This window comes from Physella acuta, unplaced genomic scaffold, assembly GCF_028476545.2.
Source record: "Physella acuta isolate Inbredline_101_S28 unplaced genomic scaffold, ASM2847654v3 ptg000129l, whole genome shotgun sequence".
Classification (NCBI taxonomy): domain Eukaryota; kingdom Metazoa; phylum Mollusca; class Gastropoda; family Physidae; genus Physella; species Physella acuta.
The window spans coordinates 176,454-200,623 of NW_026731648.1; the positions used below are offsets into that span (position 1 = coordinate 176,454).

Sequence of the window (24,170 nt, forward strand, 5' to 3'; positions counted from 1 at the left end):
ACCTAGGAAGCCGGACGTTTTCTTGAACGGACACATGCCCGAATGCGACAAACGCCCAAATGGACACTTGCCCCAATGAACTAAGAGAGACTCCTGACCTCTGACATACCCAGAATACCAGATACTACTGACCCATGACGTCATTCAAACAGGAGGTCACTTGAAACTTCCTGTCTTTGCGTGCTCACCGACTTGCAGGTGTATTAGATGACATTTACACCTTAAAATGACATTCAGACATTCATGACATTTTGAACCATAACCGTAACGTAAAAAAAAAAACAACACTTTTAATTTTAACCATCTCCGATATACACATATTTTTAACCCTAACCATCGGCGACTGATACATTTTCTTTAGTACCGTCTGTTAATTTCAACCAGGTCTCTCTGCTGATTCACATGCGAAGCTTAGATCAAAATGGATGTGTTTTCTTAGAGTTTTTTTCTGCTGTCAAACTATGTCTGTAAACTTTTCTTTCTTTTTGTAGATTCTACCAATGTGTTTTTGTGTTTTGTAAGTAAACTCTACTGATTTTTTTTCTTTATTTTATACGTATTTTGTTTTGTAGATTTTTTTAAATTAATAAATTCTACACATCTCTATCTTTTGTTTTGTAGATTATTTGTCTTTTTATTTTGTAGATTCTTAATTTTTTATCTTATTTTCCGTGACGACTCAATACATTATTTTGAATACATAGATCTAGATACCACTAAATTGTTTTAATTTCTTCACACTAGCAAAATCTATTAATTAAATTTCTTTAAAAAAAAAAACAATGATAGTTTTGTTTATTGAATAAATTGTAATTGTTTACCCCTAGCCTTTGTTGGTTTGAAGACTCCATTTTAAACTATCTTGAAAGGAAAAGAAAGATATCATGTTCAAAACTTCTCATATTGATCGAACACATTTTGAGTAATAGGCTGTAGACTTCGTTATTTTTCTAAAACAAGCTCAAAATGCTAATGGACCTTTATCTTTATAAAAACTCGGTCAAACCTGCTTAGCACTTTTTTTTTAACTCTTTACCATTTTAGCAGCCCAAAATATTTTGTAACAGATTTTGTGTTAATAGAATTTTTATAACATGTATTTATTGTTTTTTAATATTTTGTTATTGTGTTCAGTTTTTAAAATCCGATTATGTTGTTATAGATTTACTTTCGTTTAACATCGCATGACGTTAATTTTTTTATTTATACAACGTCACAGAATAATTTAACCATGACCTATTTTCCCACAACGGCCTAATTACAAGTCACTTCGCCCCGACCGAGAAATTATTTATCGCCTTTAAAAAAAAATGGGGGGTGGGGGAAGGGAGGGAATATTCGATTTCGAGCTGCAAGCCAAACTGGTCAATAGGAGTCATTGAACCTGATGTAACGGGACATTGTAGCCAGGTGTGCTGTAACATCACAAGCCTAAAAATTCACGAGCGGCCACAAGAAGATAATAATAAAGTGTGCGTGAGCATAAATCGCGTCATATTAGTGTGAGGTTTGATCTAGAAAATATGTACTTGGATTCATGCACTGTTGTGTGTATTGTGTGTTCTGATTTAAAAGTGCTTGCGTAAATTCTAATCTAAGTAAGATTATTGGTTTCTCGTATGGAATACAAAGTGAATCGTAATGTGTTATATGATTAATAGTTACATTAATTATTTATGACTTTCAATTCATATTATTGAATCTAAGTGTTAAATTGCAACAGAAATGTATACTTATTACTTAAATAGAATAAATAAATAAACACTGTAGAAGCGACAATTTGTTGGCAAATGTGGCCAGACAAGCAATAGCGGAGTGAACCTAATGTAGGCAGATGTGTAAAGATGGATGTGTTGATAGCCAATGTGAAGTAAAAAAAAATAACTTAAAAAAAATACTATAATAAAATAAACATTGCCACTGAATTGAGTTTAATATTAGATTTCTTGTAAGAATTGTAAAGATAAACATTTGATAATAAACAGCGATTGAGTAATACTGCTAAATAGGAGGGTTATTATTTATAATACTGTAAACCAGGGGTTCCCAACCTTTTTTTTACTCTAGAGCACATTCTAAAATATCGGTAGGGTGGCGGGCACCACCTATTTTAAATCGACAAATTCCTTCCAGAGGCGTAGCGACCCTTCCCGTCACCCGGGGACAAAACTTTTGATTTGCACCCCCCCCCCCCCTCAAACTTTCATTTTGCACCCCCCCCCTCAAACTTTCGATTTGCACCCCCACCTCAAACTTTTGATTTGCACCCCCCCCCCCCCTCAAACTTTCGATTTCCATCACCTTCAACCTTTGAATAATGTTTATGAAAAAAACTCTGTCTCTGTCGAATAGTGAGAGGCGGGCACATACGAATCGTTCGGCGGGCGCCATGGCGCCCGCGAGCACAGGGTTGGGAACCCCTGCTGTAAACTATACAGTTATATTATTGTACGTCGCTTTAGAACTGCCTAAGTAGGAGGGTAGATTATATAATTATATAATTGTACATTGTTTTAAAGCACAAAGCAGACCACGCAATTTTTTGGCGAGAATCGGTTACCGTGCTACTAAGTATGGTGATAGCCGGTTTCCGTATCACTAGATATAGATAGTGACAGCCGGTTCCCATGCCACTAAATATTGTGGCAGCCGGTTTCCGTGTTACTAAATATTGCGAGTGCCGGTTCCCGTTACAGCTACCCCTAGGTTTCTTTCAGAAGTGTGTCAAACACATCAGACATACACACCCAATTTGTGGTCATTGAATGCTCAGTCGCGTCGCTAGGTCGGGTGTCACCCGGTACTGTAACTACCAGTGACATCCCCACTCCACAATTGTGCATTTTCAATTTGGTATCACCCCACTGCCCCTACTGTTTTCTTATTTTAGCTCGATAAAAAATTATTTTGACAGTAAATTTGAAGATTTTTTGTTTTTTGTGCCACCCCCTAAATAGTGTCACCCAGTGCGGTGCGCACCCACCACCCCCCACTCATTACGATACCCCTGTGTACATTATATATCCACATTATATCTAATCAATCTCACTGAGTGATAATCTCGGATTTATTGCCAGTTTGACTTTAATCTGTAAACAGTGACATTTTCTAACACTATTGATTTATTTATTGTTTTCCATAGATTTAACTCAGTTGTAAACAGTAACATTTTCTAACACCATGTTAATTCATTGTTTTCCATAGATTTAAGTCAGTTGAGATAAACTTCGAGGTAAATTAGTTGAATGAGGTCAATCGATCGTTTAAATTGTGACGTCTAGAGTGCTATTGTCTTAATGATTTTAATTACTGGACCTTACGCAATCGCACGAATAAAAAACAACTCATTATAGTATCATATCTTAGTTAATAAGGATTAAAACACACAATTTAAGGGTAACTATAGGTAACTAAGGCGGATGGTGGTGGTCAGGGCATGGGAGGGAGGGGTTAGCAGCCAGCACGCGAGCACAACCTGACACATAACATTACTGGTGGTATAATAACACGGGGCGCATTATACCAATGGACGCATAACAGTACTGGAGGCACAGAACGTATAATACCACTGGACGCATTATACCATGGGACGCTTAATACCACAAGAACCAGAACATTATTGAACTCTTTAAATTAATGGACGTACACTATGACTGGACGCATAACATAACTGGACGCACACTATGACTGGACGCATAACATAACTGGACGCATAACATAACTGGACGCATAACATAACTGGACGCATAACATAACTGGACGCATAACATGACGATAAGCGTTTCGACGGACAGTCATTCTTTGTATACATATCTTAACGACTGGTATTAACATCGTGGGGAGATATTAGAGTAGAGTCGCCTGAAACACTCTAAATGCGAATTTTGTAATGTTTGAGGTTACGTGTAAGGTTAAGGGGTATAGCTACGACTATATTTATTATCAATGTGCAGTAACTACGTGTAGATCAAGCTTAAATCCGATTAAAATGCCGATTCTGGATAAAAATCCGTTTTCAATGACATTTTTCGTTAAATTTGAAGTTGAGGTGGTGATTTTAGTTTGCTTTGGTTTAGAGAAGAGACAACACTATCAACCTAGCGCCCGTTGTATCTCTTCCACAACTCTTCATTTATCTCGTTAAAAAATAATATACATCTAATTGTGTCATAGTTCATGTCACTCTACACTACACTGTCATCGTATCTTAGCTTACGTATCAAGTTTGAAACAAATCGGCTGTGAATAGATTGTACAGATGCATTTTTTAGCATATGTAGCACTCAACGTTACTGGAGAAGTAAATGATTGAGTAATATTTTTTTAAAATTGAGTAATAATTTTTTTTTTGCTTGCCTCAGACATGTAATTTACAGCAACAGTTGTGTGTTCGCTTTAGTATTACATTTTTTTTTTTTTTTTTTTTTTTTTTTTTTTTTTTTTTTTTTTTTTTTAGAAATTTATACATCGAGATAAATCTGAGATAAATTGTTAATGAAGACAATGCTGTTTGTGTAGTTGCAACAATGATTACGATTAGTATTACAGTTTTATGCTTCTTTGAAACACAACGGGAAACACCTTAATAATAAATCAAATTACAAAAGTTTTTTATAAGTTTCTAATTGTACTAATCAAAAAGGTTTTTTGGTTTGAAAATAATATATTGTGTATTTTTTTAAAAATAGTAATTTTTAACATAACTTTAAACAAAAAGTTTAAAATTACTTTTTTAAAAGTATAATATCATAATTTACATTTTGTTGAATTAATTTAGAATTTCCTAGTGTCTTAAATTGCTTTAGGGATTATTGTCAGGGGCTGCCCCCCTTTATAAATTTAAATTAATAAATGGGAAGTAATTTACACAAATTGCTATTTAATTCTAATTTTAGAAAAAGCTGTAACGGGTTATTTTCACCCCCCTTATTCAGCACCATTGTTCATAAAGTTGCTGTGCATGTTCCAATATGTGCCTGATAAACATAATGTTATTTTGGTATTGTTAATCTTTTTTTTTTCCTTCTTCTGAGAAAACTTTTGTTAACATTTCTGAAAATCCTTTCAATGTTACCTTAACAAGTTTGGCGTTGTCGAGTTGGTATAGCTCATGGTTGCTGAACCGAAAAATCCTGAGTTCGAACTACCGGGCAGATGAGGCTCAATAGCTGGGGACATCTAGGCCAGAGTTTCTTCCAGGCATCTCTTCGGGAAGGCTCTGACCCCCCCCCCCCCCACTCCCCCCAAAGAAAATCTTCCCCTCCCCCCCCCCAAACGAGATGGAATTTATATAGTAAACATATATTTTTACTAATGTCCGCCCCCCCCCCCAGATAATGTAGACCGCTCCCTTGAAAATATCAAGTGCCCCGCCCCCCCCCCGGAGAAAAAAGTCTGGAAGAAACACTGATCTAGGCGAAACAACTCCGAAATCAAACAACTGCTGCCTTGTAGTTTGTTCTAGGTTGGACAAAGGCTATGGAAACAAATCCAAAAAGTAAAGCAGGCTGAATCAACGGTATATAAGGCGCAGAACAAGTTGAGAAGTATTACCTAATTATGTACCAAGAGCGAGGCAAGCCTCCTTAATGCCTGTCTCTCTGTTTGTATAATGCTGATTTAAGCTATCTGGATTGTAAAGTTTATGTTTTGTAAAGTAAATGTTGCTATTTATCTTAAAATAATTTTTAAAAACTCTTATCAGAAGTTTTTAAAATTCAATTTCTCTCTGTTTTAAACTTTTCTCAATGAAAGTAATTCTCTCAACGATGTTATGATCCGAGAGGTCATAGAATTAGACCAGTGAAATATTTCAGACAAAAATTTCACAGAACCATGAACTTCCGGTCAACAACATGGCTGTCCCGTGGCCTGCTGACCCTGTTGTACATGACCCTTCAACCAGTCTCTTCTACAAACCAAACTGAACAGACAGCGACATCTAGCGAGGTTCAAAGTTCAACAAACGTTTCCTCAGTAAATATCGCGCAGTTCCAGCAGTTTAAAAACAACGACAGTGATTCGCATGATTCTGCTCAAGATGAGACTCCCGTGCTACTAATGGACCACGTCCAGAACGTAGATCAGGATTTTGGTTGTCCATCTGCCTGCACGTGCTCTAGAAATTCTAGTGCTCACGTGACTATTGAGTGCACGAAACTCGACACGTTGCAGACCGTACCTGGCATGGACAAGGTCAAGGCTGCTGAAGTTGTTCGGATGTAAGTAGCTTACCTTTCTCTTAGTTAGATACGGTTTTATTTTCTACCACGCGAGCGATAGTTTCTCGTAGATAGCCAAAGTAGTCACTGACACACAACGAAACTCAAACTTACACGGACACACCAAGACACACATCCTTGTCACTGACACACCATTACACACAATTCCATCACCGACACATTATTAAAAACAGAATAGATCTAAATTTCTTGATGTGAACTGCTCATGTTTATTAATTTATTATCAACTTACACAAACCTGATGTTAAAGAGCTTCTGTGGCCAAAATGTTTTAGAAAGATCGAACCAACAGATCGATGATTTATTTAATAGAATTTCAACTGTCATATCATACATCTTATTGTAAAGTAAAGTTTCCCTTTCAAACGTAAAGTAGAGTTAACTTGTTTCTGTGATCTCGGCATATGAAGAGATAGTATGGTCAGCACTAAGCCCAGCCGCCTTTACGTTCCCTAACCACAGTTAGGTACCCATCAGAGCTGGATGGACTCAGGGACTGTCTACTGACTTGAACCCGGATTCGTACTCGAGACTTACGGGCTAGACCACTCCGTCCCTACATCTTATTGTAAGTTACCTACAATTTAGCATTTTATTTTTACCATGTTTATTTTCATAAGTAATTAAAGGAAGAAACAAAAACACGAGGTCTATTTAAAAAAAGAAAACGTAAGTTAAAGTAAGTTGACGAAGTAATATCATACAATTAGCTAACATTTAAATAGTAATGTTTTTTTTTCGCCAAAGAGTACCGACAATTAGTAATGTTATTTATAAAACAACCCACACACTTTCTTATCTTAAGTGTCATGCATCCAGATATTTGAACGACGCCATTATAGCAAGCATCGATTTTCTACCTCAAAATAAATACACTTGTCCTTGTATTTAAAAATAAGCCCATTTGTTAACATCATTTCTCAAATTTTGCTTAAAAAAAAACAACGACAGAACTGTTTGTCGTTTGGCCTTGGTGAAGACAAATGGTTTGTGCATCGATTTCAATTCTTTGTTAAGTCAGTCAGTTATGCCCCGGAGCAGTTTGCTGTAAAACTTGAACCTATTTCAAGCCGATCTCTGTGATATTTATCTCCTTGAATGGAGAGTTCTAAGCTCTGACGTCATTCTGTTTTCGAGTCGAAAGGCTAAAACTAGAACTGGCAAGAAACTCAATATTGCTATCTCCGACATCTGTGGGAGATTGAAGGACTGACTTTTGTACTACATGAGTCACCTCAGCTCTAATTGGTGATTGACATCGCGTCAGTAAGTCGCACCTGAGTTCACTCAGCTCCGACTAGTACCTGGCACGGGTTATGGTAGCAGAGTATTGTGCTGACCACACAATCCCCTCACAAACTGAGCTCAGAGAAACGGATGAGCTACAATTCATTAGCAGCAGTGGCGTCGCTAGGTCGGGTGTCACCCGGTGCGGTCCACACCCCCCCCCCCCCCCGCCTCACGACGCTTCTGATTAGCAGCACTGACTAAGTTAGTGAAAAATTGTTTTTTTTTTACTTTGTTAGCTTAATTATAAGTCCCTGCCGTGTGCTATTTTTACAATGTCAATACAAAATTTAATTCGATTTAATTTCCGAATTATTTTTTTTTTCATGTAATAAAACTGTTAGGTGTCAGAGTAAACGCGCCTATCAAGACAGACTTCTGTAAATTTTAGCAGACGTGTTAGACCAAAGGTTTTTAACGTTTTTGGAGGGACCGAACCCTACCAGTTTTAATTTATGTTCATTCATCGAACCCTTCGTAATAGTTGTATCGTCAGCACTGACAAAATCCAATCATGAATCATATGAGTCGAGTGTGTGTCTTGACCTCCGCCGAACCCCTGAGACTGACTCACCGAACCCCTGGTGCTCAATCCAGGGGGTTAAGAACCACTGTGGTAGAAGAAAGAATTTCATTGAGACAAAATGTAATTTCACGCTGAGAGTTGAAGATTCTCGATGGTAATCTGCGAACCATAACACGTTAATTAACGCTGAGGAAGATTCTCGATGGTAATCTGCGAACCATAACACGTTAATTCACGCCGAGAGTTGAAGATTCTCGATGGTAATCTGCGAACCATAACACGTTAATTCTCACCGAGAGTTGAAGATTCTCGGTGGTAATCTGCGAACCATAACACGTTATTTCACGCTGAGGAAGATTCTCGATGTTAATCTGCGAACCATAAAACGTTATTTCACGCTGAGGAAGATTCTCGATGGTAATCTGCGAACCATATAACGTTATTTCACGCTGAGGAAGATTCTCGATGGTAATCTGCGAACCATAAAACGTTATTTCACGCTGAGGAAGATTCTCGGTGGTAATCTGCGAACCATAAAACGTTATTTCACGCTGAGGAAGATTCTCGATGGTAATCTGCGAACCATAAAACGTTATTTCACGCTGAGGAAGATTCTCGGTGGTAATCTGCGAACCATAAAACGTTATTTCACGCTGAGGAAGATTCTCGGTGGTAATCTGCGAACCATAACATGTTATTCCACGCTGTGGAAGATTCTCGATGGTAATCTGCGAACCATAAAACGTTATTTCACGCTGAGAGTTGAAGATTCTCGGTGTTAATCTGCGAACCATAACACGTTATTTCACGCTGAGGAAGATTCTCGATGGTAATCTGCGACCCATAAAACGTTATTTCACGCTGAGGAAGATTCTCGGTGGTAATCTGCGAACCATAACACTTTTTTTTTACAACAGCTGTGGGTGCTGTATACATTTTAAATTAATTGTTACCAACTTACCGCTTGTTTCTGTGATACAACGTTGAGAATTATCATCAGCTGAATTCACTCTAAAATGTTGCCTGTAGTTTATTGTGTTGAAAAGTTTATGTATAAAAGTAAAGTAAAGCTCACTTTTCAGACCTAAAGATCCATAGGGCAGATGAAGTAGAGTTCATATGTTTCTTGACCGCTGCATGTGAAGGGATGGTGTGGTCAGCACTATGCCCAGCCACCTTTACTTTCCCCTACGTGAGTGAGGTACCCACTAAAGCTGGGTGGGCTCACGGACCGAGATCCGAACTCGAGACATTCGGGCTAGTAGCCGAACGCTCTACCATTCGATCACGCTTTAGCATTAATTTTATTTATGTTCAGGCATTTCTTTTTTTAGGATGTTCAGATAATTTTATATAAGTTTTTGTTAGGACGCTGAGGTCGATTTTTAGAATGTTTAGGTAGAGGTAGATTGTTCTCGAGAATACCCGGGGTAGTTTTTTGTTTTGTTTGCATGAGCCGCAAAAAAAAAAAAAAAAAAAAAAAAACCCGACATCTATTCCGGTTAAATGTCAGTCAAGTGGACCAATGGACATGCATTCGTGTTTCCAGTTAATCCGATGACGCTAATGCATGGCGTCTGAATGGACGTGCGATAACAGGCTACATCCATTTAGATCGGAAACAGAGGCGTTGGTGTCAAGGTCGGGCGTTGACCCTTGTTGACCTAGAATAGTTTGTTGATCACAGATCAGAGAGGCATTAAGTTTTTGTATGGCTCTAAAGTCTAAAGCAACATTTAAATAAGATGCTATCTGATTTCTGTTGAATATTGGGTTGATTTTCTGTTGATTTTCCAATGTCATTCCGTTAGTTTCTATTGCAGTTATTTGGCCAGTAAAATAGTCTAAATAAAATAAATGTCTATATACAATCCAGAAATTTTAAAAAGCTGTAACGTTGATCATATGCTGCCTTTGATAAATTATATCTGATCGTTTGTCAGAGTCAGATCTGGTAATAGTTTTGTCTTATGGTCGGGAACATTTTGTTCCAGAGTTTTGTCTTATGGCTGTGGACAATTTGTTCCAGAGTTTTGTCTTATGGCTGTGGACAATTTGTTCCAGGGGTTTGTCTAAGTTTGGTGTCAGCTTTATGGTCTGGAGTTTGCCCTGGGTGGGGGGGGCAGTCTTTATTTCATGGGCCAGACTTGGCTTAGTTGGGTTCATCTGACGGTCAGTGGTTGAACTTAGGGTTGGACTGATGTCAGGGTTGGACTGATGGTCAGGGTTGAATCAGGGTTGGACTAATGGTCAGGGTTGGACTAATGGTCAGGGTTGGACTGATGTTTATGGTTGGACTTATGTCAGTGGTCAGCCATAGAGTGCAGACATCTAAGTCAAACACATGCTTATGCAATACGTCACTTCTCTAACCTAACCTAACCAACACCTGCTTATGCAATACGTCACTTCTCTAACCTAAACGAACCAACACCTGCTTATGCAATACGCCACCTCTGAACTAACCTGACCACCAGCTGTCAACGAGTCGCCATTTTCTCTCTGACGCTCATCAGCGACGTTGATTAACTTGGATCAATTAAGCCGGAAGCTTGGCATAAATTTCAGCTGTAGCAGACGGCGGTTACCAATGACACCATCAGTCTCATCGCATGTCAATGACGGCTATCTGCAACAGTTTGTCACTTTGACACAGCGATAGAACTGGATAGCCTGTTTAGTGTAAACCTAGGTCAGAGCGACCTGCCCTAGGCGACACTACTATTTTAGTATGACTGAAACAGTTATTTATAGCAATATACGCGCCAAAACAGAGGCATCGTTACAGCAATATACGCGCCCGTGTTAGCCGAGATTTCTCGTTTTAAATAAGATATTGTGCAATAAAATTGATCAATATAATCACTATGGAAAGAGCTCAGTTTTCATTTTAGAAAGATATCGCTTTTAAAATTTGCAACCTTGAGGGTGGTGGTGGTTGGCTGAGGAGTGGCCTCATTTTAGTGGGGGGGGGGGGGGGGGGGGGGGGAGTCACTATGTAACTGTAGAGGGAGATAAAAATCGTTTAAAATAATCATGATGTCATCAGCCGAAAAGAGTTCGGATTCGAACTCGAGACTTAACGGGTTAGCAGTCCAGCTATCTACCGCTAGACCACTCCATCTACCCTTTACGAAAGTTATAATCGTAATATGAATTTTTGAACAGAGTGTAAGTAAAGGCAATAATCGGGGGTAATACAGTTGAATATTGCTTCATTTTATTATAGGTTAAAGTTTAATATTACCCTGAATACATTTGGTTTGACGTTTGTTTAAAACAAAGTTAAGCCGACTTAGTGGCCTTTATTTTTGTTGTCATTTTATTTTCAACTCATTCCGTTGTGAATTTATATTTAACGAGCCGACCCGCTGCGTATCATACGCCGCTATTTAGTTGTTTTTTTTTACTTTTCAGTAATTTATAATTTGTGAATTCGACAGTACCAATGCTGCCATTGAAAATATTTGCTTAAAAACACTACCCCCCCCCCCCCCACGTGAAAGCAGCCTCCTCTTAGTTACCTCCTCTAAGTTTAAAATCGTTTCAAACTAAATTATCTGCCCCTAATAGCCGTCACCAAACCCGTCTCTATGATTGTAAAATGTAAACAGAGTGAACACCGCTCACCAGATCATGTGGGGGTGGGGTGGGGGTGATAGTGATAGAGAGAAAGAGAGGGGACTGCAAGGAGGCGCTTGCAGCTTGTTTTCTAACTGATCCCAGAAGAGAATTATATATATAGATGGTTGCCTTAGTGTACTTTTTTTTTTATCAGTAATAATAATTTATTTGGTAGATTTGACACAGCATCAAAGACATGAACAATTTTTTTTTGAAAGAATATTAAGTATATAATATATCAAATAAAAGCAAAACAAAAGTTGAAATTAGGAAATTATAGTAAGGAAAAGGTTAAGAATCACTCATACATTTTAAGACATGTATACGTTTATTAACTACTATGTCTTAATTTTTCTTCGTTTAATTTTTTTTTTATTATTATTATTATTTTTTTTTGTTCTGTGTTAACATTTAGATTCTATATTGTCTTAGGAATCTTCGTTTAATGAACAATTTTTTTTTATTTTGTTATTTATTTATTTATTTATTTAAAAAAAATTTTTTTTTTTTTTAAAACGAAAAACCTGTTCGTTTAATTTTTTTTTTTTTTTTTTTTTTTTAATGAAATTCATGGACTAAATGAAGGCATACTAAATCAATTGCTTATTCAAATTGTTACTGAGCACTATTAAAAATTATTTTCCAGAATATAAGCAAATCAAAATTACAATTTTTTTTACGGCATGTAGGTTTAAATTCTAAATTTGCAACATAATAGTATGTCAAAGTTATTATATTCTTTTGAATACATTATCTCTCTAATTTATTTTTAAATGTGTAATATCCATTGTGTCTATAACACAGTGAGCTGAATAACATATTTACGGCAAATTTTCTTCAAACAGCGTCATTGAAAATCAGCCTCGACTTATTTCCCTTGGACGAGACGAGTTACAGAACTTCACTAATCTAAAGCGTTTGTAAGTATTTTCTACACAAACCTGCCCCTACCCCCAACACACTCACACAGTATTTTTACTTGTATATTATTTTTTAATATTCTAAAATAACTAAAAACTAATTTAAATAGTGGCTATTTTTGTATTATAAAATGATATATCTAGTACCCTGTTTTGGTTATAAAAGGAGGAAAAGGATAAGGGGTAGAGTTTTCTGATTGTCGAATTTATTGATTTTACTCACACAGTCACATCGGAAATCACACGCACACACACTCACACAGAAACTGAAAAATACATTTTTACCCGCAATTCACTCTTACAAAAGCAACCAGACCCACACATATAATCACACATACACATAACTCACAAACATACTTCATCTTCATCTTTTCTCGTTCGTGTCCAAGACACTTGAGTAGATGAAGTAGAGTTCATCTGTTTCAATGACCTCGGCATACAAAGCGATAGTGTTGTCAGCACTAAGCCCCGTCAACTTTGTTTCTGGGACGTCTTCAATGCTCGGGATCCGAACTCGAGAATGTCGGGTTACCAGTCTAGAGCTGTACCGCTAGACCACCCGATCCCCTTACAGACGTACTTGCAAAAATACATTTGATGAAGCTCGCGCACACGCACGTGCCCCGACCCTAAGTAATCACCCCCAATCAGCACCTCCAACCCGCAACACTTAGATCACCTTAATATACCCATCCTAAACACCCCACCCAAAATATATAACCACATTAACTAATTCATAAACACTCACCTCCAGTATTTCTTCTAGACTTTTTTTCTACGGGAGGGGGGGGGGGGGGAGGACGACGGGAGGGGGGGGGGGAAGAGGCACTTGATATTTTGCGGGGGGACGGGACACTAGTAAAAGTATATTTACAATAGAAATCTCGTTCGAGGGGGGGGGGGCGACGGTAGACTTACTTCGGGGGGGGGGGGGGGAGAGATTCCTGGAAGAAACTCTGCCCACCTCAAACTAATCACTCAACGCCACACTAAACACTAACCCCTTTCCCTAAGTACTCAGCCATACCTTATACACTAACCCAACCTCCCTCCCCCCCGCCACAAACATCCATCCACAAACACACCCACCCACTCACGACACAGACCAGCATACAGACGATACATTTTTACCAACACAAAAAGCTGGCTCCACTTTGCATTGTCATTAACCTTTACGCAAGATTCACTTTCCATTTAAAATCTTTTGTTGTCATAGGGTAATTAAACGGACAGGTTTAAAAGAAATCAAAGACGACGCATTTCGTGATCTTAAAGCACTGCAAGAATTGTAAGTCATACACGCACATTGTAACTTAGTGTGATCGAACTGGTCACATTCTAACTTGGTGTAATTGAATTAGTCGCATTCTAATATGGTGTAATCAAACTGGTCACATTCTAACTTGGTGTAATCAAACTGGTCACATTCTAACTTGGTGTAATCAAACTGGTTACATTCTACGCCTTTTGTTCTACATTCATAATTGGAGGAGTAAAATAAGAATATAGAGAAACTTTATCTATAGTATGTATATATATATATATATATATATATATATATATATATATATATATATATATATATATATATATATATATATATATATATATATATATATATATATATATATATATATATATATTGAAAATATCAACTTTTCCATTCAGGCATCTAAGTGATAACGTTTTGCAGCGGTTCCCAAAACAATGGATCCAGGGTCTGGTCCTGAAAGATCTGTAAGCAACCCTTTTTGTAGTGTGTTTGACGTAAGAATGTTGTCCTGTTGTCCACTGTTCCCTTAACGAACATACGTCCCGAATGTTGTTGCATAGCTTCGATCAATAGCTAGACTAAATGTATTCTCGACGTTTGCACGTATGTTGAATCTGGTATATGATACAGATATCACAAAGGTTTCGGCATTTTATATTTATAAAAGTGGCCTCAACCGTCTTCTTGCTCTTCTTGATTCGAAAAATAGAGGAAAAAAATAACGCTTAAGAACTATGAGAACATGAACGATTTTCAGACTTTACAAATTTTATTCTAAATGTTCGACATTTCCCCCCCCCCCTCACTTTATATCGTAACGATTGACTCTATCTCTGAGCAACTTTTGATCACACAGTCCCTGATACCTCCCTCCATACAGCGTAAATGCTTTGAAGGTGTCTTTCTATTTTAATATAGTTTAGTTGTAGTCCGCACGATCTCTAACTAAAAGTATTGCGTTTTGTTTCTTTGGAAGTTCCTAAGTCCATACCTACCATGCTTATATAGATCTAGATCTAGGGAGAATAAGATAGCTCGGCATAGTAATGGTTATATAATCCTCTAAATAGGAAAATACAGAGCCTGTCGTTTTCTTCGTCTAGTGTCAGTTCTAATAATATGATTACCCCCCCCCCCACCCCCCAATTCTATTCCAGAAATTTAGACGGCAACATACTAGCAGACTGCCAGTGTGGGGATGCATGGTTGTGGGACTCCAACTTCACACGGCACCAAAACCTGAGCTGTGACGTCAATGATCCATCCAGCACTGATCGGTTCAGCTGTGTCGCGGCCCAGTACCAGGTGCCCACCGTCAGGAGGCCCTGTGGTAGGTCCTGATTAGTTCATCAATTGTATTGATAGGCCATCGATCTACGGGCTGGGTTCAGTGTCTCTTTCAGGCATCTCGTCTACCGCTCTCTCCCCCTCCCACCCCCTGAACGAAATAGACATGATATAGAAGATATATAGTTCTACCCTCTCCCAGAAAATTTAATTTGGTGCGAAGTTTCGAAAACTCACAAGAAAAACGTATCACGACCAGTATCATTAGTAAAAATATAAAAACTTTAATAAATCAATCAAAATATTTAGTTGTGTACCAACAAATTATATGTTTTAGAGCAAGGGGTAAAGCGCACGTCTGCTAACTTAAAAGTCTCGAGGTCGAATCCTAGGTTTTAGTCTGTAGGATATTCCTGAGTCCACTCAGCTTCGATACATACCTGACTCACGAAAGTAAAGGCGTCTGCGCATAATACTGAACACACTATCTTCATGTGAAAGATGAAGTAGACTTCATCGGACTCTTGAGCCGCCAGGTTCGATAGTGTCACTTTAATTACATAAGAATATACCTCACGATGTCCTCTACCTACCCTCTCTCTAAACCCCCCCCCCCTCTTGATCTACAGCTGCACCACGTGTCAACGCAACAGTTACAGCCACGGAGCACAGAATAGAATACGTCATATCCGGCATGCCCGTGCCTCGTATACACTGGTTACAAAATGGCCAGTATATCGACAACGGACCTGGCATCTACTGCAAAAAACTACTGACCAAGTCAGGACTAGTTCTCGTGGTCTTACAAGTTGAAGATGAAATGCGAGAGTTAGGGAACCTGACGCTGGTGGCAACCAATAGCGAGGGCTCACAGGCGGAAACTGTCATGGTCGTTGGTGGATTTTTTGGTTCGTTTTTTTTTTATTAGTTAATAAAGAAATTGATTATTGAATTAAAAAAAAGAATAGTTTTAGCAAATAGATATTTGGGGTGGTCAAAGAAAACACTTTTAAATTGTTTTTCTTTTTTACTATTTCCCTCTTCAACTGTAAACAATGTTTAAAAAAAATCTTCTGACTAATATTCGTTCTGGCCAATTATTTATCTCTATCAATGTTATTGTTTTTGTCGCAGGAAAGGAGGGGGGGGGGGGGTTGAGGGGTGGAGGGAGGGAGGAATGCCCACGGTTGTTTCGTGATGTTGAGTGAATCTAACCTAGGGTATGTTAAAGAGTGAAATTATGTTCTACAATTGGAAGCTGTTAAAATGATCCTCTCTACGTGATGTGCCTCCCCTATTGTTTGAGTAAAGAGTAACACGGAACTGACTTAACAAGATGTCTGCCTTTTGTCGTACAGATCAAGGTCAAGGTCAAGGAGGTCACAACGACAGCGCCGGCCTGAAGGAAATCAACATATCGCAAGTATGGCTATATACATCTTTACATCTTTTTTTTAATGTATCAGAGTGACACTGTTTTGTCTGGTAACTAAGGGACACAACTGCTGTGTTATTGCCTGTAAAAATTTCCAGGCTACGAATGATATACTTGCAACAGAGCTTACTCTAACACCTGTATAAACATTAACATGCACAAAGATTGTTAAAACCATCCCCCCATTCGTCGTCTCCACCGTCACCAGATTTCTACCATTCATCCCATCCCAATCTAACACCATCCACCCATTCATCCCATCCCCATCTAACACCATCCACCCATTCATCCCATCCCAATCTAACACCACCCACCCATTTATCCCCTCCCAATCTAACACCACCCACCCATTCACCCCATCCCAATCTAACACCACCCACCCATTCATCCCATCCCAATCTAACACCACCCACCCATTCATCCCATCCCAATCTAACACCATCCACCCATTCATCCCCTCCCAATCTAACACCATCCACCCATTCATCTCATCCCAATCTAACACCACCCACCCATTCATCTCATCCCAATCTAACACCACCCACCCATTCATCTCATCCCAATCTAACACCATCCACCCAATCCCAATCTAACACCACCCACCCATTCATCCCAATCTAACACCATCCACCCATTCGTTGTCTCCACTTCACAAGCGTAGCGATGGTGGGGGGGGGGGGGCAGGGGGGGTACATATGTCCTCGGGCGCCGACCTTAGGGGGCGCCAAAATGGGTTTTAAAAACAAATTAAAATGTAATTTTTGCTGTATTTTTGCATTATAAATAGTTTGAGGGGGGGGGTGCGAATCGAAAGTTTTAGGGGGGGGGGGTGCAAATCGAAAATTTGCTTCCGATGGGGCGCCAAATTGGAAGTATGTCCCCGGGCGCCGGGAAGGGTCGCAACGCTTCTGCTCCACTTTCACCAGATCTCTACCATTCATCCCATCCCAATATAACACCATCCACCCATTTGTCGTCTCCACCCTCACCAGATCTCTACCATTCATCCCATCACCAGATCTCTACCATTCATCCCATCCCAATATAACACCATCCACCCATTTGTCGTCTCCACCCTCACCAGATCTCTACCATTCATCCCATCACCAGATCTCTACCATTCATCCCATCACCAGATCTCTACCATTCATCCCATCTCAACCTTCACTACCTAGCACATGCCATTAACTCCCTCCTCGTCTCCACCTTATCCAGATCTCCTCTGAGCTCGTCGTCTCCTTCGTGGTCGGCATCTCTGCCACTGTGGTCACCTTCATGCTGGTCCTCTGTCTGTACCGCACCTGGAGGTCAAAGTTCAACCTCATCACCCGAAGAAAACACCACCTGCCGCCGCCCACGGGGAAAGGCTTGGACAGCCAGGAGAGGGTGCCCATGAAAGGGCTACAGTTTGTGGATAACCCGAACTATAAGCAGACCATCAACTACTATCACTGTAAGTTGAAATTTTTGTTTGTGCTGAGGGGGGGGGGGGGAGGGCAAATCATGAAGTTGCTTGACAGATCTGGGTGGTCAAACTATAGAGGTGTCATTGCAGGAATGTAAAAGTCTAGGGGTGTAAGTTTCGATAGGGTATAAATCAAAGTATAGGGGTGAAAGTTTCGTATAGGGGTGTCAAAGTCAAGGGGTGTAAGTTTCGTTAAGGGGTGTAAGTTTTGTCTAGGGGTGTAACTTTCGTCTATGGGTGTAAGTTTCGTCTAGGGGTGTCAGTCAAAGTCTAGGGGTGTAAATTTCGTCTACGGGTGTCAGTCAAAGACTGTTCAAGCGTTAGGGAAATACAAATTCTAAAATACTTACCAGTCCACCAAGATTCCGATTTTCGGCGGTCCATTCTACCTCTGTCTAAATCTAATCATTCTATTGAGATCATGTTTTAAAATTTCATGCAAGTCTATTGAACTTAAGTACAAAACCCCTAGCGTTTATAATAGTATATATAGTGAGCTCTGAACTTTGTAAGTCCTCGGTACAACGATTCGAATTTTCAACAGCTTTCAAAAACCTGGAACTCCAAAGTCTTAAACTCGTGAAAGGAATCGGCGAGGGAGCCTTCGGTAGGGTATTCCTGGGCACGTGCACTAGCGCCACCAATGAGGAAACAGTTACGCTGGTGGCGGTGAAAACCCTCAAGGGAGAGAACTGCTACAAGCTGCAGGAGGATCTGGAAAGGGAAGCGGAAGTGCTGTCGACTATGGAGCACAAAAACATCATCACCTTTTACGGGGTGTGTCGCGACAACGGCCGTTTGCTGCTGATCTTTGAGTACATGGAGAACGGAGATTTGAATAATTATTTGAGGTGGGTTGGAGTCTATTTTAGAAGCGAGAAATTTAAACAATCTGCGAATAAATACATTAATCTTATCTGTTAAAATAAAATCATACTATTTTTTTTCTTTGGAATTAATTGTAAATAAACTCATTAAAATTTAAACCTTGAGGGATGGCGTGGCCGAGTGGTAGAGCGTTCGACTGTTGGCCGGAATTTCTTGAGTTTGGATTTCAGTTCGGACTTATGACTGAAAAACGTCATTGAGTCCACCCAGCTCTGATGGGTACCAGACTGAGTGAAAGTAAAGACGGCTGAGCATTGTGCTGACCACAACATCCCTTCATTTTACCGAGGTCAAGAAACACGCGAACTCTACTTGATCTGCCCTATTTTTCCTTTGGTCTTGAAGGGGAACTTAAAGTCTAACTCTTTCGTCTAATTTCCATGTCTTTACATAATAATTATCAGTCCACTTTCTTTCAACGAAAGTTATTATCTAGTATTTACACATTTAATAACTTAAACAAAAACGAAAGTTATTATCTAGTATTTACACATTTAATAACTTAAACAAAAACGAAAGTTATTATCTAGTATTTACACATTTAATAACATACAACATAACATAACATTAGTTTGTTTGGACGTTTTTTAATACCACAACGTAATTTTTGTGTTTGATAGGACCCACGGTCCAGACAGATTCATCTTCTTCAAAGACTGCCAACCCGACAGCCAGGAGCAATTAAATCAAGACGAACTAATGTCTATAGTCATACAGGTAGACCGCTAAATACATGTTACCTGATATTCAACTTAACACATTAATGCACGTCTAAAGGTAAAAAAGCTAATTAACGACTAAACCATAATTTGTACTAATCTAACTGAGTGAAGCAACTAAGTAAAAACAAAACCATAATATGATTTCATTTGTAAGCTTATTCAATGCTAAATTTAAAAAAAAATTCAATGGTAGTCGATAACTAAGTCACGTTTTCCCCGATCAGATCGCCAACGGGATGGAATATTTGGCCTCTCAGCACATAGTTCACAGGGACCTGGCCACCCGAAATTGCCTGGTTGGAAAAAATTTGGTTGTAAAAATAAGTGACTTCGGCATGTCGCGAGATGTTTACACAACCGACTACTACAAGGTCTGCAATTCTTATTTACTTTTAACTGTGGGTTACACAGAGTTACACTATTTAAAAATTGTTTTCGGTTTTGATGATGTAAGTTTAATTTTGCCCCATATGTTATATAGACTTATTTTATTTAAAAAAGTGATAAAGATTATAATCTTTTTCTTTGTCGCTCTTGTCCTGACATTAGGGTCATCCATTCATTACCTCGAGCAATTTGGCTACATTTGTGTGTGTGTGTGTGTGTGTGTGTATGTGTGTTTGTGAATGTGTGTGTGTGAGTGTATGTGCCTGTATGTGTGAGTGTATATGTGTGTATGTGTGTGTATATGTGTGTGTGTGTGAGTGCTATAAATCCCAAATGTTGACGAGGTAACTATGGTTTCATGACATTGAGAGTTTTGAATTAGGGGTTCGATTTGGGTGGGGGGGGGGGGGGGAGAAGGTGTAAGTTATAACCTTCCCGACACAAACCTGCTCACGCCACTAATTCCATTGATATTATCCAATATTTTCACGATTCTTATACAACTTCCCTATGGTATGGTTTAGAAACGGTTTAAACCTATTATAGTGACCTGTTGCAGTGACCTGTTACACTAACCTTTTATACTGACCTGTTCTGCCCCGTTACCTGTTCTACTGGCCTGTCCTACTGACCTGTTCTACTGACCTGTCCTGCTGACCTGTTCAACTGACCTGTTCTACTGACCTGTCCTACGACCTGTCCTACGACCTGTCCCATTGACCAGTCCCACTGACCTGTTACATGATCCATGACTGTGACTCCCCGCTACATCTTGTCTGTTCAGGTCAACGGCTCGGCCATGGTGCCGGTCAGATGGATGTCACCAGAGACCTTCATGTACCGGTCCTTCACCCTCGAGTCTGACGTTTGGAGCTTTGGTGTCGTCATCTGGGAGATCTTCACCTACGGCAAACAGCCGTGGTATGAGTACAGTAACGTCGAGGTAAATTGTTACCTGCAGTGGCTAAACTTTAACGTGGAAGCGTATAGACCTACCGTAGGTAGCCATATAGTAGTTGAAGTTAGATTTACTACTACAGCTGGGTATTTATGAGTGGTTCGAAGTATGGTTTGGTGGTTCTAAGTTAGTAGGTAAATTCTATGAGTTTGGTCTCAATGGTTGGTTTTGTGTGTTTATAAAAGTTGTATTTGGCCTGTTAAATTAAAAATCTGGTTTTAACTAAAGTTGCCAGATTGAATTAAAGAGTTTGATACACAACACCACAGTACCCTAATAATGTAGCTAATCAGTGTTTCTTTCAGAGATTTTTCTCTGAAAGGGGGGGGGGGGGTGGACGGACTTGCTTGGTGGACTAAATTTTCCGGGGGGGGGGGGGACACACTGGTAAAAGTGTAAGAACGGTTTAATTGAATTTCTTTTCTAGTTCGTTCCCGAAAGGCTGCCTGGAAGAAACACTGGGTGGACGTGCTCTTAAGGGCAATGCGCCTCGCCCCTCCCCCCCCTTTCCACAGGGAAGATGCTTTAAAGAAACACTAGAACAAATATAGTTTCTTTCCAGGACTACTGAAAAAATACTTTTAGATGTATTGTCGGACATAATGTTGAGTTTGTTAATTTTTCTTTTAAGATCGCTTTCTCTTCTTTCATAAAGGTGATAGATCAGATTAAGAACAGCCGAATTCTAGAACAGCCTTCATGTTGTCCGCATGGGGTGTACAGCATCATGATGGGCTGCTGGAAGACCAACCCACAGGAGCGACTGACAATGGCCGACATTTGTAAACTCCTGCAAAAAGAGCGGGACACCAGCTATCTAGAGATTATTGCCTGAAGGGGACCATGGAGCTTCAGCACGGCAGCATGCATGAGACACGCCTTCTACGTACTGTTCATCTGCCAGATTGCATTTTGTCACACCATTTAAACTGATCAGAATGACTTTCATGTCACATCATGTGCTACGTTTCACATGTGTCAGTCAATCATTGTAACATTATATTCCTTTTTGCATTTTCTTGTCAAAATGTATGTGCACAGAGTTTCTTCCAGGCATCTCTTTGGTAAATTTTTTTACCGCCCCCCCCCCCCGAACGAAATGAAATTTATATAATTTATATAGAAAATATATACTTTTAACAGTGTCCGCCCCCCCCCCCGAAGAAAGTCTACCGCCCCCCCCCCCCCCCCGAAAATTTCAAGTGCCCCCTCGGAGAAAAAAGTCTGGAAGAAACACTGTATGTGCATTTAAATATACACACACATCAGAGGCGTAGCGAGGATGGGGGGGGGGGGGCGGAGGGGCGGACCGCACCGGGTGACACCATTTAGGGGGGTGACACCAAGGCAAAAAAAAAATAGTGAAATATATGGAGAAAGATTTTTGAGGGGGGTGAAAATCGAAAGTTTGAAGGGGGGTGCAAATCGAAAGTTTGAGGGGGGGGGGGGGTGCAAATCAAAAGTTTGAGGGGGGGAGGGTGCAAATCGAAAGTTTGAGGGGGGAGGGGTGCAAATCGAAAATTGAAAGTTTGTCCCCAGGAAAAGTCGCTACGCCTCTGACCGGGTGACACCAGACCTCGCTACGCCACTGACACACATATATATATATATATATATATATATATATATATATATATATATATATATATATATATATATATATATATATATATATATATATATATATATATATACATATATACACAGTAGCATTATACATATGGCCTTATATTTTCATTTACATCATTTATATGTATACATTTAGGCCATTAGCCCAAATATAGAGAAAGCCAGTATGTATATAGAAATATGTTTATTAATATGTAGCCTGTATATATTCGCTTGTAAAAAAACATTTCTGAATTTCAGGGAGTCAAATCAAACGTAAATCAAATGTGGGATATCTGGAAACCTTTTAATGTATATATTATTACATGTTAATTCTAATGTATGTTTATAAAAAATAAAACACATACACTTTTTATTGAAAGATTTTGAAAGGAGTAGGTTGATAACAGAGTTTCTTTCAGGCACCTCTTCAATTCTACCCCCCCCCCCCCCAAACGAAATGAAATTTATATAATTTATATAGAAAATATATACTTTTAACAGTGTCCGCCCCCCCCCCCCAAAAAAAAGTCTACCGCCCTTCCCCCCCGAAAATTTCAAGTGCCCCCCCCCCCCGGAGAAAAAAGTCTGGAAGAAACACTGGTTGATAAAATATATTTTCTGCTTAACGAAGCAATTGATAAATTAATTAGTTCTGCCAAGGTTTTAAAAAAAATTCTGCAATGAACACTCATAGTAGATAGGAACATCTCAATTGAATGATGAGGGGTCGGCGTGGTCGAGTCGCTAAAGCTCATGGTTGCTAAACCGAAAAGGCACGAGTTCGAACCCTCGGGCAGATGAGGCTCGTTAGCTGGGGACAGCCACTCTTCTAGGAGAAACAACTCCAAAATCGAATAACGGCTGCCTTGTAGTTTGTTCTTGGTTGGACAAAGGCTATGGAAGCAAAGCCAAAAAGAAAAGCAGGCTGAAATCGGAGTCAATGGCCTCAATGGCGCAAAACCAGTTGACACGTAATCCTTAATTGTGATGGAAGCATAAATGTGATGGTTGATAAATTCGAAATAAAGACTCGATCCCTCCCAACACTAAAAATTAAGCACGAAGAAGAGTTGAGTGATAATTTGGTATTGGAGCAACTACAATAAAAAATTCTCCCAGCCTACCTTGTTCCTCAGTTGATGTATTTGTTTGCATGTTTGAGATAGGCCGGACGTAATGGTAATAAGTAATGGTTACTGGTGATGATACGTCTATACTGTCCTAAGCGGGCCAACACTACTTGCTCTTTTTTCATGCTTCTCTCTATAAAATAATAAAATTAAAATATTTCATTAGCTTCACGTCTGTTGGTTTTTTTTTTTTATGAATGTGTTGTCAGACAATTAACTTAGGTCAATATAATTTTCCCAATATAACTTATACTCAGCAATAAAAGTAAAGTTCCCTTCCGAACCTGAAGGTCTATGGGACAAGTGAGTTCGCATGTTTCTGTGACCTTGGCATATGTAGGGATAGTGTGATTGGGTACCCAGAGATAGGTCAACTCAGGGACATTTTACTGACAAGAACCTGGATTTGAACATG

At 39.3% G+C, this 24,170-nt stretch overlaps 1 protein-coding gene across 1 annotated transcript; it reads left to right on the plus strand.

The window, feature by feature from the left end:
- Positions 1-1,380: 1,380 nt before the first annotated feature.
- LOC131935048 (putative neurotrophin receptor LTRK 1) lies at positions 1,381-22,099 on the plus strand. Its single transcript, XM_059291330.1, has 14 exons — positions 1,381-1,472; positions 5,755-6,221; positions 12,525-12,599; positions 13,816-13,887; positions 14,268-14,336; positions 15,030-15,202; positions 15,789-16,067; positions 16,518-16,582; positions 17,810-18,047; positions 18,604-18,910; positions 19,568-19,664; positions 19,894-20,040; positions 20,841-20,999; positions 21,670-22,099. Exons 2-14 carry the CDS (start codon positions 5,836-5,838, stop codon positions 21,847-21,849), a joined length of 2,247 nt encoding a protein of 748 aa, XP_059147313.1. The 5' UTR covers positions 1,381-1,472; positions 5,755-5,835; the 3' UTR covers positions 21,850-22,099.
- Positions 22,100-24,170: the final 2,071 nt, after the last annotated feature.

Coding starts and splice junctions, on each gene's coding strand:
- LOC131935048 (XM_059291330.1), top strand. CDS start 5,836: ATGAACTTCCGGTCAACAACATGGCTGTCCCGTGGCCTGCTGACCCTG. Junction 13,888..14,267: donor CTTAAAGCACTGCAAGAATT/GTAAGTCATACA, acceptor TTTTCCATTCAG/GCATCTAAGTGATAACGTTT. Junction 16,068..16,517: donor GGTCGTTGGTGGATTTTTTG/GTTCGTTTTTTT, acceptor TTTGTCGTACAG/ATCAAGGTCAAGGTCAAGGA.